Genomic DNA, 18,944 nt, shown 5'->3' with positions numbered 1-18,944 from the left:
CCCAGATGTAGAACTTTACACTTATCTTTATTAAATTAAAGACAAAGAGTTGGTTTTTATACCCCTCTTTTCACTACCAGATTTTCCTTTCTCCCTCCTCCCAATACCCTGTGAGGTAGGCAGATGTATCCTTAACTGTAGAATGTTGAGGGTGATTAACTGAGATCCTGCCATTATGATCCAACCATCTCCCTCTAAGCATAGAGGCAACCTTACCGCAGCTTCTTTGAAGTGGGACGATTGACTGTGTACTTATCTCCCCTTGTCTTCCGACCAGAGAAATATATTCTAATCTACCATTCCTAATTACATTACATTCCACTATACGTTACACTACAACTTACTATTCTAATATACTGTTACAAATAAGAAATAAAATAGTCTGTACCTGAAGTTCCTCTGTAATACAACAGCTAGTTTGAAGCTACCTATTGCATGTCTTTGAAGATTGAAGTGTTCTTCTATGGGTTGCTCAATCTTGTGATTCTTGAGTAGGGGTGAGCACGGATTGGAAAACTCTGGTTCAAGTCAGGATGTTTCCAAACTCCCAATGACCCATCCCCTTAAACAAACTGATCCAGTTTGTGCTGATTTGATTCGCTTTACCCTGCTTAAAAGTGGAGAGCTTTTAATGGCAGACTAACATGGCTTCCCACCAAATAGCTGATTGGGCTTCAGGTATGCTGGACTGCAAGTGTGGGTCTGGAAGACCAGCATACCCTGTCAAACAGCTGATCATGCAAACTTCCCATGCAATTAGTTTGGGATCTTTTGGTCTGCCTTCAGCAGCCATTTCAGCATGCTGGTTCCCTTCCCTCCATTTGAAAACAAGGGAATTGAACTGGTGCACTGAAATGGCTTGCAGCATTTTCAGTTAACAGCAGGGCATTCATGTCCGTCTCCTGTCAGTTTAAAATGGCTGCCAGCCAAATTGAACTGAACAATAGTCTATAAAAGGTTTGAGGGAGGTGCTTCTCCCAGACCTTGGTTCAGGGAACACAAACTCAGGAAATTTCGTGGCAATTTTTGGCTTGCGTCCATCCCTGTTATTGTCAGATTTGTGTCCATTTATCCTTTGGTGTACGGTTTGACTTGTTCACCCTATGTAGAGTACTAAAAGACACTATTGGCATTTAATGGCATTTACAGTGTCAAAAGATGAGCAAGTTGTTGTTGTTGGGTCCAGTAACTGTGTTGTCTAGATGTATGTGGCAGCAAATTTGGTATCTGGGATTATTGCAAGCTCTGATACAAACTCTGATACATGTTCCAGTTAAATGTTGTATTATTATGGGTGAGGAGGCATTTGAGATTGTGGACCTGTCTTGTGTGCAAGAAAAGGTGAAAGAATTTGTGAAAGAGAACTATGTGAAAGAGAAAGAATTTGTGAAAGAGAACTATTATTATCCAGTAGAGGTTGTAAGTCACTGATGATGCATGGAACTGTTTTGAGTGGGAGCTGTAGGTAAACACTAGCAGTGTTCTGTTATTGTCTCTTTTAGACCTGTCTTTGATATCCCTATTAATACGACTTCTTTATTAAACATTCCCATTACAATCTGGTCTACCTTTCTTATTAGTAAATTACTACTGATTTTGTTTTTCATGTAAAGAGGTAGTCTTCAACTTTTTAAAAGACCTACAACCTACCTTTAATGCCATCTGCTCTCTGGGATGCATTTTTAATCACTATATATCTAATAATAAAAAGGGCTGGTCCCTGGTCTGATAGACAAATTTGTCATAACTGTCGTCTTCCCCTTTATGTGTTTCCATGCTCCTTAGCCTTTCTTCTTTACCATCCCTTTCCCCTTCCCTGTATTCCATAAGAATTATTTATAAAATAAAATAAAATAGTAATTATGCTCCTGGTATGCTTGAGCTTAGTTTGTGTTGGGTTCTACCCCCCTTACTAATGAGGAGAGGTTTAAAATATTAACAGTTGGTCTTCAGATGAATTTTAGACAGAAACTACTTTCCAGGATGTAGCTTATCCTTTTTTTAAAAAAAGTTTCAAGGCACCCGTAGGGGCAGAGTGGGGGTTTACATTGGGAGAGGGAAGTTGGTAAAATTACCCTTCCCTCCTCTGCCATTAGAAGCATCATTCCAGTGGTAGAATGGCACCTTTGGTTACAACCTAACCTGTGTTAGCTATGAATTTAATGAGTTACTTCCAGCTGTGTTTTTCATTCTTGTCTTCCTTACAGGTCTCCAGTATTTCAAAAATATTGTATTAGTAGGATCTCTGCAAGATCGTTATGTCCCATATCATTCTGCCCGCATAGAAATGTGCAAAACAGCTTTAAAGGATAAACAGACAGGTAATACCCAAAACATAGAAGCTAGCCTGTGAAGCTAGTTTCTTAAGCTGGTTTTACTCAAGTACAAGCAAATTGATTCCTTCATCTGTAATACAGCTCTTCCTTCCACCCTATTTTAATATACAGGACCAATATATGCCGAAATGATCCAGAATCTACTTCTTCCCGTACTTCAGAATAAAGAATGCAACTTGATTCGTTATGATGTCATTAATGCATTGCCGAACACAGCTGATTCACTCATCGGAAGAGCTGCACATATAGCTGTTTTGGATTCAGAAATATTTTTAGAAAAGTTTTTCCTGGTTGCTGCCCTAAAATATTTCCAATAGGAATAAAAAACATTGTTAACAGACTTGGCTATTACCTCATTAATGGATGGATGATTCAAACGTGTGATATTAAACTGTAGCTGCCGCTGTATTTTAAGAGATATTTATATACCTTTTTATATGGAAGATAATTTATATCATCCATGTGAGGAGCTTTTCTAACATCAACTTTACTTTCTAGGTAATGTGGCTGTGCAATATTTTTTTTAATGTTTGTTTTTACTTTTTTCTATTTTTCTTATTTTGGGTACCTAATTATTTCAGAACTTGAGATTTAAGCATAGTATGTACATTTGATGGGTATGTTGGCTCTTAGACTGCCAAAGGTCCGTGCTATGTGATGACATTTTTATGAGTCTTTGGATGCCAAAACAAATCTGAATTTTTTAAAAAGTTTAATAAGGTATTAAATTTGATAGTTCATATAGTAGAAAAGTGAACTGGAAACACCTATTGGCTGCTAAAATAAGTACTATATCTACAGGTCTGTTTAAGACCGCCGTTTGGAGAGAAAATTGAGTTGCCTGTTTGTTATATCACTACATTCTAACTGTTTTCTACAGTCATTACTGGAAACAAAATGCCTGTGGAAGCTACCATTTTTTCTACTGATCTCAAGAGGACGTTGGTTTACATTTTCACTTTTATTACTGGAACTTTAGTTTTCATAAGCAAGCAGCAGTTAAGGATTTTTGAATGTTGAAATGTCAGCTGCCTTTAAATGGATTTTTGCAAAATTTAATAAAATTGCTCTGTCAGTTCAGTTCTTCAGTGAACCTTTTACATGGGACTTCCTTGTATGTACATTTTAAAAAAAGAGTAAAGGTTATAAATTTCTGCAATACTTTTATGAATATAGATTTTTAAATATTAAGTTTTATTGATGACAAATTATTGTAAATATAAACAAATTGCATCTTGAAATGGAACAAAATGATAAACTTTAGTGATAATGATAAATGTTTTTAATATACAGGAATATTAAAGGTCTATTGAATTTTTATTGGTGCTGAGCAGCATTGAGTTAAATATTCTCTTCCCTTATTACCTGTTTGAAACAGTAATGCACTTAAAGGTGAAGAGAAGGTCTTGTGCATTCACTAATTGTAATGAACAATTTTTCTGAAATATACATTTGTTGTATATCTAGTGCATGTTTATTTTTTAGCATTGTGTTAATGCATCTGGTGGTAATAAACTAAACAACTGTCTAATGCACACACAGAGAAAGCAGGTTTTTGCTTTTTATTCCCCTCCCCGTCCCTGAGGTTGTAGAGTATATAATATTGTTGGATGTTTTTAAAAATTATTTACAATATTGTTATAGCAATTTGGATTTCATTCACCCCTATTGATCTGGACTGTATGATTTGAATGTTATACTCAAAAACTTCAGAAATTCTAGACAATTGGTTGCTCTAAAAAAAATTATTCTTTAATTCTGTCTCCGTGCACTGTATGTCTTGCACTGTTTTATTCATACTGCATTTTACCAACTAGTCAACAAGAATATCATGTGGAATCTTATCAGTAAAGCTTTGATAAGGTTCCACAAGATATTCTTTTTGACAAGTTGGTAAAATGCGGTATGGATCCTAATTCTGTCAGGTGGATCAATAACTGGTTGACAGATCGTACCCAAAGGGTACTTGTTAATGGTTCAGCATCCTCTTGGAAAAGAGTGACAAGTGGAGTACTCCAAGGATCTGTCCTGGGGCCTGTGTTGTTCAACATATTTATAAAGGATTTGGATGAGGGATTAGAGGGGATACTTATTAAATTTGCAGACGATACTAAACTGGGAGGGGTAGCAAACACAACAGAAGACGGAATCAGAATACAGGATGATCTTGATAGGCTTGAGAGGTGGGCTAAACTGAATAAAATGAAGTTCAATAGGGACAAATGTAAAGTTGTGCATTTAGGTAGGAAAAATCATATATACCAATATAGGATAGGATGGGAGAGACTTCTCTTAGCAGTAGCATTTGCAAAAAGGATCTAGGAGTCTTAGTAGACCATACATTTAACACAAGTCAGCAGTGTGACTCAGTGGCTAAAAAGGCAAATGGGATTTTGGGCTGTATCAAATGGATTATTGTGTCCAGATCTGCTGTACTCTACTCTGGTTTGGCCTCACTTAGAGTACTGTGTTCAGTTTTGGGCACCCCAGTTAAAGAGGGATGTTGACAAATTGGAGCATGTCCAGAGGAGGGCAACAAAGATGGTGAGAGGCTTAGAGACCAAGTTGTATGAAGAAAGGTTGGGGGAGCTTGGTCTGTTTAGCCTGGAGAGGAGATGACTGAGGGGGCATCTGATAGCCATCTTCAAGTATTTAAAAGGCTACCATATTGAGGATGGAGCAGAGTTGTTCTCTCTTGCCCCAAAGGGACGGACCAGAACCAATGGGATGAAATTAATTCAAAAGAAATTCCGTCTAAACATCAGGAAGTTCCTGACAGTATGACTGTTTATGCACTGTGAACTTCACTGCCCTAGCTCCTGTGCAGGAGCACAAATTTGGAGGCGGATGAGGCGCATCAGGCCAAATGCTCCCCCATGTGGGTGCAGAAAGGAGTGGGATAACCTGCTACGACTAAATCTCCAAACTGAAAAAAATTCATCATTTTGGTTATGCTTATTCCAATTTATTTTGTAGATATTTAACGTGCAAACATAAACCAAAATGGGTTCCGTATAAACACAACATTTTTATCTTTTTCAATGGCCCATTTTCAAGAATGGGCCACTGAAAAAGGTAAAAAAATTGTCTTTATCCGGAACTCGTTTTGGTTTATATTTGCACGTTAAATATCTACAAAATAAATTGGAATAAGCATAGCCAAAATGATTACATTTTTGTACTAGCCAATTGGTTGATTTTTTTTCAGTTTGGATTACTCCATTCGGCCAACCCTGTTTTGTACAACTATATCTCCAGCTTGCAACCCAGCATGAAACCTCCAGTATGTAAATTTCTCAGTGGAACAGGCTTCCTCAGGAGGTGGTGGGTTCTCCATCTTTGGACATTTTTAAACTGAGGCTGGATAGCCATCTGAAGGAGAGGCTGATTCTGTGAAGGCTCAAGGGGGTAGCAGGTTACAGTAGATGAGCAATAGGGATGTGAGTGTCCTGCATAGTGCAGGAGGTTGGACTAGATGACCCATGAGGTCCCTTCCAACTCTATTATTCTACGATTCTGTGATTCTATTGGGGAATAGATATTGCTGTTGCTTCATTTCAGCTGTAGCTGCAAGACCCTATCTGTGCATGTTCTGACTACAGAAGTCAGTCAACACCAGCACAACCAACTTTATTGGTTAGAAGTTTTTCCTACTGAGTTCTAAGAGACGTCCTGAACAACAGGGGGAGGAGCTACAGTAGGGTGGGGAAACTGGGTACAAAATCATCTCTTTCAGTCATAGCACCGTTCTACTGTGGAAAGTAGAGTGGGTTTCAGTTTCAACACATACCCACTTTGTGCTGTGCTTTCCATGACTTCCCAGACAGATACATACAACCCCACTGTAGCCTTTCAGTAGCCTTAAGCAATGCTTACATTGGAGTGGGGAATGGTTCATGAGACCCATAAACCCCATTTCTATTTTTACTCCTTCATTGATCCTTATAAGCCATACCCTTTGTTCTGTTCCAACATGATGGTGCTTTAATTATGCATGTAATTCTGGGATCATTAATCTTTGTTGAGTAGTGAGGGCATATACAGAACAATCAAGAAAGTGCTCTGAATTTTTTTGTCCTCTTAATTTCAGATGTACAGTCTGTACCAAGATCAACAGTATGTCACTTTTGTTGCACTTGCACCATTTCAGTTACACTGAGATGTCCTTGTGAGTGTTGTTTTTGGTTCCTGTTAGCAAAACAAATAATACAATTACTTTTTTCTTACCAAGAAATGTAGAATGAGTTCTTATACTGACTTTGTAATGACATTGCCCTGTACTAGCAAAGAAAGAGCTCAAGGATAAGCTGAGTGTGTACTCTTAAGGTTCTGTCTGTCTTAGCAATGGCGGAAGAGATGTTACCATTGTGTCAGAAAAAGGTAGATTTACTGGGTTTTGAAGATCACTATCACACTGGTGGATCTGAAGTCTCCAGTGACCATTGTTCATTTGTGTACGTTTTAAAATCATCCATCTGGTGATTTTACAGCCCTGATATTACCGCCATTTGTTGTGCAATTCTACTGAATCTTCAAAACCAATCCACTGTCAGTCTGTCTTGTTGGATCATTTATGAACAATTTCATGTCACTTGTTCAGTTTCATTGTGTCTGCATACAGCCATTCTAGTGTCCAGGTCCAGCTGCTGTCCTTAGGAAGGGAACTCCACTTTTATTTTTGCTCCATTCTCTGTCCCTAGCAGCTTTTTTCTTCCTCTAATTTATTGGGTGTTACTTTCACATTTGTTCCATGCTCTTTTTTCTTTTTTCCCTCCTATTCCAGTTGCTCTTTGTTGCTCTTATTTATAGCTTCAAACCTCCCCATTACAATTCATGTCATCTATTTTGTAAAATCCATTCTTTCCTGTGATAAACAGTGCTCTAATTAATTAAGATTATTTGTTTTGTCATGCAGCTGATTTTCTTTCTTCAAGCTCCCCATTCCTTTTTCAAGAGTGAGATGCATCGACAGCCAGAATCAGGAACTGTAACTTATGCATCCTTAACATCGCAAAACTCTGATCCTAGCCACCCTCAGTCATTCATTCCCATGACCAGGAAACTATCCTCTTTGAGACTCCCTAGCGTTCTCTCCAGCACAAAGCTGTCTTTATGCAACACTTTTAGATACGAGATGCCTACAAGCCACCATTTAGGAATAAGGCTTTTTGGTCCATAATAACCCTTAGACCTCCCCAAATTGCAACCTCTGCCACTGACTGATCAAGTGGCCTCAAGACCAAATAGAGCTACAATAGTTTTAACTCTTACCTTTTTAGTGGTCATCAATATATGCTGCTTCCTATATCAAAAAATGTATACTTCATTGGCAGAATTTTCAGCTGATTCCTACAAATGTAAAAGATGTATCAGTGAGTATTATCTGGAAAATACTGCAAATAAGAGTGGATTAGATCCATCAGCAAAACTCATGGGAGGTGGCTGAGTGGGTCGTCACCCATCTGCTCCATGTCCCAGAAATCCTCTCTGAGGGTTGAGAGAGGCTGGCAAACAAAATACTTTCCAGAATAGGATGCTGCAGGAACAAGGTCAATCAGATAGACTTGCTGCCTCCTTTTCCTCCACCTGCTGGCAGCTTGTTTCACCGGAGGAAGAAGCCATTTGATCTGATTCCCATCCTCATCACTATAGCAGTTTGTACCATGGTATATAGTGACCCACTCAACTAACTCCTATTAGCTTTTCTTGATTGCATCCACAGTCATCTGCAAGTGGATTAGCTTGTCCACATATGGTAATCTATCCAGTTGCTAGTGATCACTGTAGTGCAATAAAATAATATCCAATGATGTGTGGATAAAATCCTGTTAGACTGAATAGGTTGTAAAAAAATTTTAAACCCTGGATCCTCCACTAGAACTGGTTTCTTTTACCCTGCTTTTTACGACCCAAAGGAGTCCCAAAGCAGTTTACAATCACCTTCCCTTCCTCTCCCCCGTGAGTTAGGTGGGGGGCTGTGAGAGCTCTCTGATTGGTCCAGAGTCGCCCAGCTGGCTGCATGAAGATGATGCTATCTGTTGAGTTGTGTCTGACCCTCGGCGATTCTATAAGAAAGTCTTCGCCATGCTCCTGTCTCTGACGGCCTCTTTTAGTTGGTTCATGGTCATCCGTGTGCGGCTTTGATCGTGTCAAGCTAGTGGATCCTTTGGTGACGTTTCATTTTGCCGCTGACCATGCTGAGCATTAAATGATTTTTCTAGCAAGTTTGATTGCATGATGTGTCCAAAGTAGAGTTGGGCGCTTTAGCGCCTGAAACAGCTGGTCTCTCTCAGCGCAGCCAGCACCGCACTGTGGGGATGGGCAGATGTCAGTGCACCTTCCCTCTCCCCCTGCGATGTGGCCTGCGCCAGGAGAGACCAGCCGCTTCAGGTGCCAAAGCGCCCAACCCTAGTCCAAAATAAGTGAGCTTTAGCCGTAATATCTTCCTTTCTAATTACATAGTTGTTTTGCTGCTCTCTAAAACTATCTTGTTGGTAACTTTGGCTGTCCATGGTATTTGCAGCATTCGTCTCCAACACCATAATTCGACGCAGGTTCAGCCCAAAGCATCCAAGAAAAGTGTGTATCCAACCTTTGTTTGAAGATTGCCAGTGAGGGGAGCTCACCACCTCTTTAGGCAGCCTATTCCACTATTCTATTCAACCATGTTGAAAACCATCCTGGACATCTGGTAGCTGAGCATCAATGGTTGATTTGAGATGGTCTGGATCAGTGGTCCCCAACCCCCGGTCTGGTTACCGGTACCGGTTTGTGGATCAGTCGGTACCGGGTGGTGGCTCCTCCTCATCCTCCTCCCCGGCTGCTGCCTTGGGGGCTACCCTGCCACTCTGCTGCTGGCTCACCTTTGGTGCTCTCCATCAGCCGCCATGCTGGGGCTCCCCTTCAGCATGGCACTGTGCAGCTGCTGCTCGCAGTGCCCCCCAGCGGGCAGCGGGAAGTCAAGGGCGCCAGCGGAAAAGCAAGTAGAGCAGGGGCTCAGGCGGCAGTGGCAACATCCCTCAGCAAAAGAATACCCCCCCTCACCGGGCCTCAGTAATATTGTCAAGCGTTGACCGGTCCTCGGTGATAAAAAGGTTGGGGGCCACTGGTCTGGATGATCTTCATTAAGATTTTACTTGCGTGGGAGGGTTATAGTTCGATAGTTTGAGCAAATGCGAGCATCACTTTTCTTTAATAATGGGATAAAAAACAGACCATTTCCAGTCTATTGGCCATGTGCCAGTTTCCCAGACTTTCTGGCATAATGCTGTGATTGCTGCTGGTGGAACAGATCTGAGTAGTTCCACTGGAATGTTATCTATGCCAGGAGCCTTATTATTTGGGAGCTGTTTCAGAGCCCAGATCGCTTCTTCCAGTATAGGTGATTCCAATTTGTGTTGAGTGTTTTTGACTGGTGACTGAGGCACCTTGGTGTTTGCATATAATTCATCTTTGATGTTAGTTTGGTCAGTCAAGTCTTTTCCATTCTTGTCTTTGATGGTCACTTTATGAGCATTAAAGGTGCTCTAAACTTGTTTCACCTGAGCAAAGAGGCTTCTAGTGTGGCCTGTAGTACACTCCTCTTCCAGTTGCTTGCATCGTTGCGCCCAATACGCTTCCTTATCTTGTCTAGCAGCACGTTGAAAATCCACATTTAGCCTCCTGAATTCATCTCTTATGCCAGCAGCTTTTGCTGCTTTTTGTTTATCAGCAATTTTGATGGTGTCAGATGTCAACCAATTGCATCTTTTTGTATAGTTTATGTTCTAAAGCAGCTTCTATATTAGACTGAAAATCGTGCCACAATTCTTCAGGTAGCTTTTCAGTAGTATCAAGCAGTTAAAATTTGTTCTTCACTTCTATAGCAAATGCTGGCAGAATATTGGTGACATCAAACTTCTTTGGGGGTACATTTTTCTTGATATTACATAATCTGACTTCCAGCTTGGCCAGCAACAGTACATGATCAGAGCCACAATCAGCTCCGGGAAATGTTTTTACAGCTAGAACGAAGCTCCGCCATCTCTGATCGCAAAGGATAAAATCAATCTGATTACAGTGGATGCCATCTGGAGATGTCCAGGTGAATAAATGGCGTTTCAGTTGTTCAAAGAGGGTGTTAGTGATAGTTTGTTTTCTTGACAGAGCTGGATAAGTCTGTCACTAGCTTCATTTCGCTCACCTAGTCCAAACCTACCGCATATGCCCTGTTGTTGATTTTCAACGTTGACATTGAAATCCCCCCAAAAGTATATCATGTCCTTTTGAGGCACCTGTTTAATTGTTTCATGAACTTTCACATAGAAATCTTCGATTTCATTTTCATCATCAAGCTGGCTGTATATGGATAATCAAACCATGTTCTCCAGTTTAGAGGCAGCTGCTATTCACCACCACCCCAAGCTTGCTCTGAGTTTTCCCATACTTGAGAAATATTGATGCATGCATTAAATTGATACTGTCTTTGATTCTCAGAAAAGTTCTAGAACTTTTAACCTATAAAGTGCTATTCACTCAGAAATGTTCTCAAATCCTTTGTGATATTGTTTTCTACATTGGTATATCTGCTTGAAGAACACGTCCTTTTTTCCTTCTCTTATGTAATCCTACCCCTTCACACCGATGGGGTGAAGCCCTTCTCTGGTATCAGCATTCTTTCAGTGAAAGAAGATAACTAAAGTGAAGTTATCTTCTATCTCACACTTCTGGTAGTAACCTCCTCCCCTTTTTCATAACCATACTTCTGGATATATGCAACCTGAGCTAAATTTCTGCACACTTTATTATCTAAGGCTCTTGAAAGCATTATCCTTTCCAATTTTTATTTCATTTTTTCCACATCTTTGTCATGCTGGTTTGGGTTGTAACATCTATTGTCAACTTCAACCTAGCCTTTTTTTTTAACCTTTGGTACTGCAAAAAAAACTGTGCTATGCTTTGTTGGAGTGCTGAGAGTTTTCTTCTGTTTCGCACTCCACTTCATTCACTTTACTGTATAAATCAGAAGGGATTGTGTAGGTGCTCGGCTCTTGTGGCCATTTCCTCTTGTGGCCCTGCATTCTGCAGGGTTAGACCCCAGAGATCCCTTCCAACTCTATAATTCTACGGTGTGACCTCACTTTCCCATGTTGACAATAGATTCAAATTTCTCTTTAATCTGGTTTAGAAGCACCACATTCTTCATAAATCACTATTTACTAGGCTACACTTGGATCCTGATCATTGAATTAACATTGCATGTTGGTTCTTCCCACTATTTTTGTCCTGAATTTGCTTCGTTTTCAAGGCTATTTTCTATAGCTTGACATCAAGACGGGTTTAAGTCTTTCTGTCATCCACACCAGCTCCATACTGAAAATTTAATTCATCCTGAACCAACCTCCAGATTAGATTATAATATAGATGGGGTGGGGTGGAGAATGGGATGCTGACTCTGCCATGGAAGTTTGCTAGATAATCCTTACCCAACCAGACATTCTCAGGTTTCTTGTGAGGATAAAATAGAGGCAAAGAGTTGTATATTGAGGACAAGTGCTTGGTATAAATAAAGAGTTAAAGGCTCTAGAAAAGGGCCTCACCAAACAGGTGCTGGTAGGGTTACCAGCTCTGGGTTGGGAAATACCTGGCAACTTCAGGAATGGAAGTGGGTGAGATTTGGGGTGGGGAGGGACCTCCGTGGAGGCTGATGCTATGGAGTTCACTCTGTAGCCATTTTCTCCAGGGGAGCTGATCTCTGTCGCCTGGAGATCAGCTAATTCTCCCCCGCCCCCCCCCCCCGGTCCTGCCTGGGGACTGGCATCCCTAGGCGGTGGATTTGTTCGGAAACCAACCAGCTCCATGTATCCACTTTTCCGCCGCCTGCCTAGCCAGAAGTGACCGAGGGAGATGCAGCACCTCTTCTCTGTCCCCGGGGCTGAAGAGGCCCCCGGCTGCCTGCGGAGCCCGTGAATTCCGCTCCTGGGCCACTCCCCCGCCCCATTCCCCCACCCCCCGTCTCTGCGGCTTTCCTCTCGGGGCCGAAGACGCGGTGCGGCGGCTGAGCCCGGGCAAGGGGCCGCCCCTCCCTGCCGTCACCGCGCGCGGCCGGCAGCTGCAGGAAGCGCGGCCGAGCAAGAGGGAGGCCTTGCGAGCAGCCCGCCTTTTCCGGGGCCCGGCCAGGGAATGGCTGGGAGGCAGCTGGGCCGCGCTTTGGGTGCCTCTAGTAAGTGAGCGCTGCTGGGGTCACGCTGCGGCGCGAGGGGGCCTGGCTCCCCAGGGGCCGTCCCGTCAGGGCCCTCCATGGATCCCGACCTGCCCCAAGAAGCCCGGGGCGGCCCGACAGGTCTCTCCTCCTCTTCCTCCGCCCCCCCCCCCTGCCCGCCCTTGTGCTCAGCGCAGCCCTGCAGGAAGGCCGCGGAGTTCCCCCGGAGCCTCCCCCGTCGTAGAGCAAGGCGGCCGTGCGGCGGCTCTCGCCCTGCCCTGCCCCTTAACGAAACGGCGCGGGAGGGAAGATCGCGTCGCGAGGCAGGCGACAGCGGGCTGTACCCTTTCTTGAAGGGGTCGTCGGGAGGCCTGCGTCGCCGTGTTCGAGAAGGGGAATGGTCGCTGGTCATCCCTTCCTCCCAGCCCCTCATTAGAAGCTGTCACCTTGCCGAGTGCCGCCGTTCTCTGGTGTCCCCTGAGTAGTGCAACACTGGACTCCAGCGGAACTGGTGAAGGCTAGCAGCTTGTAACAGCTCTCCCTAGCATGGTCGTGCAGCACTGGGAAGAGAAGGAACTTTAAATTCTTAAAAAACATTTTGTGCAGATAGGCCCTTAATCACCACAGTTTTTGTGACGTATTGGAATGCTAACACAACCTTTCTGCAGAACTCCTTTTTTGAGGCGGGGGGGGGGGAGAGTTGCACTGTTTCAGGCAGCAATTTATAATTTGGATGTATTTATTGTCAGGGCTTTTAATGGGGCATGAGCCCCAGGGATCTCTTTTGGGGGTGGGAGGGGTAATCTTTTGTTTTCTTAAATTGCATCTTAATTTGCAATGCATTAACTGCCATATCAGCTGCCTTGAGCCACAGGGAAAGGTGAGATATGCATATTTTAATAAATATTTTATCAGAGCAGCAACTCTTTGGCAGCCTGGATGAACAGGAAAATATGCTCCACGACCTTTTTAGTTGTTTAGCCAAATTCACCTAATTACTGTTCTGTGTTAGCCACTCTTTGGCATTTGAAATTAGAATGGTCGCAAAGTGGTAAAGCATTTGTCCAGTTCTTCAATACACATATAGAACTATAATAAAGATCCAGGTTGGTGGTACCACCTAGTACTTTATTGCAGATTAATTAATCCATTGGGATTTGAGATTGAAACCAATTTCTGGCATCTCCAGTTATGTGAATTTGAGCGGTACAGCTGGGAAAAACTGCACTCTTAAGAGAGGTGTTACTAACATGAATGCATTATGGCAGTGGTCCCCAATCTTTTTATCACTGGGGACCACTCAACGCCGGGGACCACTCACCGGGGACAACTCAACGCCTTTTACTGAGGCCCCGTGGGGGGGGTAGTTTATTCCTCTACTCTCAACCACTGCCCTAACGCTCTCTGATCGCTATGGTAATGTTTAAACATCCCTTCAAAATAAGATACAGACACACCCCAACAATGAACATAAGGAACATTTTATTTTCATGGAAATTTTAACTCATGACAATGACAAATCAATGGGAACCCTGAGCTTGTTTCTCTGCAACGAGATAGTCCCATCTGGGAGTGATGGGAGACAATGGCACCCAAAGTGTCTTGTAAAGGGCGGGGGGGGGGATGAAGTAAAGGGCCGGTGGGGGGGGGGAGAAGGCGTCCTTCGGGGCCCACCTCCAATTAGTCAAAGGACCACATGTGGTTTGCGGCCCACAGGTTGGAGATTGCTACATTATGGAACTAGATAGGCTTACAATGCAGCCCTAAACAGAGTTATACCCTTTTAAATTCATGAAATTAGCAGATTTAGAAGACTATAACTCTTCAGGATTTCATTCCAAGTATCTTCTGATTTAGTATAAGGCAGGCTCTTAGATTTCTTTCAAAGCCATTTTTTTAAAATTGTACTGAAGATCTTGCATATTTAAACAGGTAACCATAATCTCATTGCATATGTTTGTTAATAAGGGAGAACAGTTGCCACATTTTCACATGGACCTGCTATTGTATGGTATCAGTTGGAGTCTAAATATAAGCACGCTGGATAGTAAATCTGTCCATGATGTGATTCCCTGTGTGAAAGCCTTTAATGTTGTGTTTCTTTAGGTTTTTAAACATTGAGAAGGCAGACTTTTTGTGGTAATTCATCTGAAGAAATAACTTATTTTTATATATAATAGGGTCAGTTCTGCTGTATAATTCTTTGGGAAGTGCTTACTTTAGCACCAAAGGGAATGCTGAGCCTACCAAGCAACCACTTAAGAAACCAAAATTACCTGTAGGTCGTTTTGATGAGTCAGAGGAAACCAGTGCAGAAAAAGAGCCACTAGAAAGTAAGTATTTTATTTCTGTGCAATATTTGAAAAATAGTGCCAAGACTAGTCATGAGAGATGCTGCAAATTCCTTGAGTTGAGTAATGCTGTCAACTACTCAATTTGTGAAAAATAATATACATTTGGGCCCCATTGCAATCATTTTGTTAACAGTATTAAATGAGCATCATTTAATTTTCAGTATCAGAAGGGGACTTTAGACTGTAGAGCTTTTAGATAGTGTATGTCTGTTAGGCAGCGCTTGTATATTAAGAGGTGGGTTTTTTCTAGTTTTTTTCTGCAAGAGATGGATTCAAAGATTGGTTACCAAAAGGAAAATTACTTAGCAATATTCTCAAACCTACAAAAGCATATACAGTGTTGTATATTAAATAAATTCAGTAGCATATCTTATGCTACCACATATGTAAGAGGCTGTGTAAAATTTTGTATAAGCAAAAGAATATCCTTGGATTAGTTGCTCAGACCTAGATTATCATTCAGTGTTGTACTATAAGGTGTAAAGAAGTCATTCTATGAGTGCAAGGTATCTTCCACTTAGGAACCACCATTGGATTCAGCCACCAATTTCTTCTTCCAGTTTGGTGTAGTGGTTAGGAGTGCATGCTGGGTTTGATTCCAGGCTCCTCCACACGCAACCAGCTGGGTGACCTTGGGCTCGCCACAGCACTTATAAAGCTGTTCTGACTGAGCAGTTATATCAGGGCTCTCTCAGCCTCACCCACCTCACAGGGTGTCTGTTGTGGGGAGAGGAAAGGGAAGGCGAATGTAAGCCACCTTGAGCCTTCTTTGGGTAGAGAAAAGCGTCATATAAGAACCAACTCTTCTTCTTCTAAAAATAAACTTGTTTTGAAAACAGAAACAGATCCCTCCCCCTTACATTGGTTTCCCTGCATCCTTCTTTTTGGTCTTTTTTTCACTCTGTTATGTTCATTTGGTGATGGAATCTGTGTTCCTGTCTAATAGCTCATTAAATATTTAGAAATTCTGGACCTTCAAGTATCAGCTCATTATCTTTTTTTCTACATGTGGGTTTTACTTGATTTGTAAATGTAAGGGTATGCTACCATATTCTGAGTCACTAAAGCTGTACCTTACAAGAGAGTGTAGGGAGCAATTCTAAGAAGGTGTACTCTGAAGTAAATCCCATTTTTTTCAGTGGGGCTTGCTTCCAAAAAGTTGTTTTCAGGATTGCAGACAAATTAGCCTGGGCTAAACTTGGTTAACCCATGCCCTGAATTTACAGATTATTATACAGTTTTTTAAAACTTCAAGTCTCCTGTTCCATTGAAGTATAGCTATAGTAACACTATTTATTTATTAGATTTATATCACACCTCTCTTTTGCAACATGGGGCTTGGGGCAGCTCACAACATATTAAAAGACATACAGCAGTTAAAATATTTACATTCTCCGAGTACCTAGAAATATTCCAAAGAGAAAACATCTGGCATACCAGTAAGCATTTCAAATAAAAGTATTAACTAAACTGCCCTGAGCCATATGGAAGGGCAGTATAAAAAACTAACTTACTAAATAAATAAATAAAGGCCTGGTGGAAACGACAGACTGTCCAAGGGTCAGGTACTGTTAACAAATTGTTTGATGATGAGTGCAAGCAGCATGGGGGGGGGGTGGTATTTTAGGAGAGGCAGTCCATCAGGTATACCAGTTCCAGACCATTTAGGGGTTTAGAGGCTATAACCAACACCTTTAACCTAATCCGGTTACAAGTTGGCAATCAGTGCAGCTGCCTCAAGATTGGCTGTATATAGTAGACCAAGATGAGCCAGTCAGCAGCCTGGCAGCTGCATTCTTGATCATCGGGCATTTCCAACATATCCTCAAAGGCAAACCTACGTAGAGCGCAGAGAGCAGTAGTATAATCTGATGGTAACCGTTGCATGGATCTCAGTAGCAAGATCAGGCCAGGCCAAATAGGAGGCCAGTTGGTGTAAAAAGAAAAATGCTGACATCACTGTGGACACCTGTTTAATTATGAGTCTTACAGCTGAGTAGGATTGCCTGTTTACTAGCGTTCTGATATACCCTAGAATTTCCTGATGACATCAATCCTGTAACAAAAGAAAAGGGTGGACCCAAAGGCCCTGAACCAACTCGTTATGGAGACTGGGAACGAAAAGGACGCTGTATAGATTTTTAAATGACTCCATACTGTTAATATGATGTAGTTGGATGAAAGTTCAGCAAATGAAGATACTTCAACTGGAGTATGCTAGATCTTTCTTTCAGTATCTGTATGTGCAGTTATGTGTGTTTACCACCTATTTAAGGGCAGTTATGGAAGATACTTCCTGTGAATAAATATACTTCTAAGTACTGTTTAGGAGTCATTGTTTTCCTGTTTTGATCATCCATGTTGCAGATGTTAATTTACCAGCTGGTTGAATTTTACTAAGGCAACAGAACTCTTCACACTTAACTTAGGAGTCAGTCCCATTGAGATTCGATTTCCCATTAAGTTTTCATTAGCTTAGAGTTATGTCAAGGAAAATCTGTATTTCTTATATATATATGGCAGAGTTTTGGTTGCTCTCTTATGTGCCCAGGTTCCTTTTCAGAGTACATAACCTTTGCTATCCATATATATATAAGGCAAAGGTTGCTTTGCCATACATGCAATACTAATACCTTTTTGTTTTAAATGAACACTGGTTTCCTGTGATTGTGTAATTATCGTTCCAGAGAATGTTTATGTAACTCCCCCTCTGATATTTAAATGTTTAAAATATGATGTGAATCTCTTCCCACTGCATGTTCTGCCAGTGTTTCCTCAATGCTGAGTCTACTGCTCATCTACTCCTCTGAATGGAATGGTAGTTTGGATTTTGCTGTCATTCTTCTATGGCAGGATATCAAAGGAACAAATGAGCATTGACTTGCATTCAGGTAAAGAGGTTTCCTGCAAATTCATCTCGTGTACAAACTCTGGTGAGAAATTCATACTTGATGCCTGGTCTAATTATTAAAAAATGTATGAATATACATTATATAATGCGTAATTTTGCTTTTCCACATTGAAGAATTTGGAAGTAGAATGTTTGGGGAGAGTATACTAATTTGGGGGAAAATAAAACAATGTTTTTCTAGTTTTGTTATTGGGGGAAATATAAACGAAAGGAGGAATTTGACATTTTTGATAGAAACTTAGAAACATTAAACATGTAAGGGATTAATGCTAATATCTGGAAAACTCAACATCTATTGCATTCATATTTATTGAAGTTGAAACTCTTGTAAAGTTAAGTTGGTTTATTAGCATTTATTTATTTATTTATTTATAGCTCACATTTCTTGCTGAGGCTCAATAATGATTACCAAATATATTTTAAAGTGCAATAGAACTAGGATTACAGAACTAGAAAACAACGCAAACAGTCAAACACTGTAGAAAGTGGCTTACAAAAGCAGGAAAATATGCACAATAAAATCAGAGTCCAGTAGCACCTTTAAGACCAACAAAGATTTATTCAAGGTGTGAGCTTTCAAGTGCAAGCACTCTTCGTCAGACTAAACTGACCATCATAACAGTAGGAATATAGAAGCAAAAGTTAATCTTGTTACATTAGTAAACTGTGTCACAGCACCCACAAAAATATGCAGTAAAAACAGATGAAACAATGAGCATTGCAATATTTTGTTCTCTTCATAAGGCTCCCGCCTGACCCATGCCATTATACTATAATTCTGACCCCTTTATAAAAATGCCTACTTGAACATTTCTGTTTTGCACATTTTGTGGAATGATAGAAGTATAGGAGCCTACCTGACCCCCTCAGCTATTGCTTTGATATAGTGCAATTTTTTGTTTGGAAATTCTGTGTCTGTCTCAGACTAAGAGACTGGAACAGCCTAATAGCCCTTATTCCTTTTTCTCTGTGGCCAAGATTTTGTAAAACTCATTATTGCGTTGCTACAGTGACAAAGGGCAGCTCCAGTGTGATTCAAATGCAATAACACTAATCCATCTGTTTTGTACTTCAGTAATCTTAATTTCTACTGCTGCTACAAGCACTTAAGCTTATTTGCCATTTGAACAAGGAATGAATTTTGGCTGCCTTTTGAAGATCGT

The 18,944-nt window shown here is 41.2% G+C and overlaps 2 protein-coding genes and 1 long non-coding RNA gene across 12 annotated transcripts in view; 2 read left to right on the top strand and 1 right to left on the bottom strand.

Annotated features, from left to right (window-relative positions):
• FAM135A (family with sequence similarity 135 member A) overlaps positions 1-3,883 on the top strand; it is an 83,790-nt gene extending 79,907 nt beyond the window's left edge. For all 9 annotated transcript variants that reach the window (XM_077307488.1, XM_077307505.1, XM_077307497.1 and 6 more), the window contains 2 exons: positions 2,208-2,321; positions 2,448-3,883. In XM_077307488.1, the coding sequence (XP_077163603.1) occupies positions 2,208-2,321; positions 2,448-2,653 (320 nt within the window). In that variant the 3' untranslated portion in view covers positions 2,654-3,883. The remainder of the gene's footprint in view (positions 1-2,207; positions 2,322-2,447) is intronic.
• A 1,577-nt stretch (positions 3,884-5,460) lies between these two features.
• LOC143822370 (uncharacterized) lies at positions 5,461-13,067 on the bottom strand. The gene is made up of 3 exons (XR_013226138.1): positions 12,861-13,067; positions 7,608-7,685; positions 5,461-6,524 (listed from the first exon to the last, which is right to left on the bottom strand). It is a non-coding gene; the product is annotated as an uncharacterized LOC143822370 (long non-coding RNA).
• SDHAF4 (succinate dehydrogenase complex assembly factor 4) lies at positions 12,350-17,192 on the top strand. 2 transcript variants are annotated; one of them, XM_077307397.1, is made up of 3 exons: positions 12,350-12,537; positions 14,697-14,849; positions 16,906-17,192. In XM_077307397.1, exons 1-3 carry the CDS (start codon positions 12,498-12,500, stop codon positions 17,013-17,015), a joined length of 303 nt encoding a protein of 100 aa, XP_077163512.1. In that variant the 5' UTR covers positions 12,350-12,497; the 3' UTR covers positions 17,016-17,192. The 2 variants fall into 2 exon arrangements, with proteins under 2 accessions (XP_077163512.1, XP_077163502.1); XM_077307387.1 differs by lacking the exon at positions 12,350-12,537 and adding an exon at positions 12,549-12,657.
• The last annotated feature ends 1,752 nt before the right edge of the window (positions 17,193-18,944 follow it).

Source organism: Paroedura picta, chromosome 1 (genome assembly GCF_049243985.1).
Source record: "Paroedura picta isolate Pp20150507F chromosome 1, Ppicta_v3.0, whole genome shotgun sequence".
NCBI lineage: Eukaryota > Metazoa > Chordata > Lepidosauria > Squamata > Gekkonidae > Paroedura > Paroedura picta.
The sequence above is the reverse complement of the archived record's forward strand: the minus strand, read 5'-3'. Positions and strand labels throughout refer to the sequence as shown.

Coding starts and splice junctions, on each gene's coding strand:
- SDHAF4 (XM_077307387.1), top strand. CDS start 12,615: ATGGATCCCGACCTGCCCCAAGAAGCCCGGGGCGGCCCGACAG. Junction 12,658..14,696: donor AGCCCGGGGCGGCCCGACAG/GTCTCTCCTCCT, acceptor TATATATAATAG/GGTCAGTTCTGCTGTATAAT. Junction 14,850..16,905: donor AGAAAAAGAGCCACTAGAAA/GTAAGTATTTTA, acceptor GATATACCCTAG/AATTTCCTGATGACATCAAT.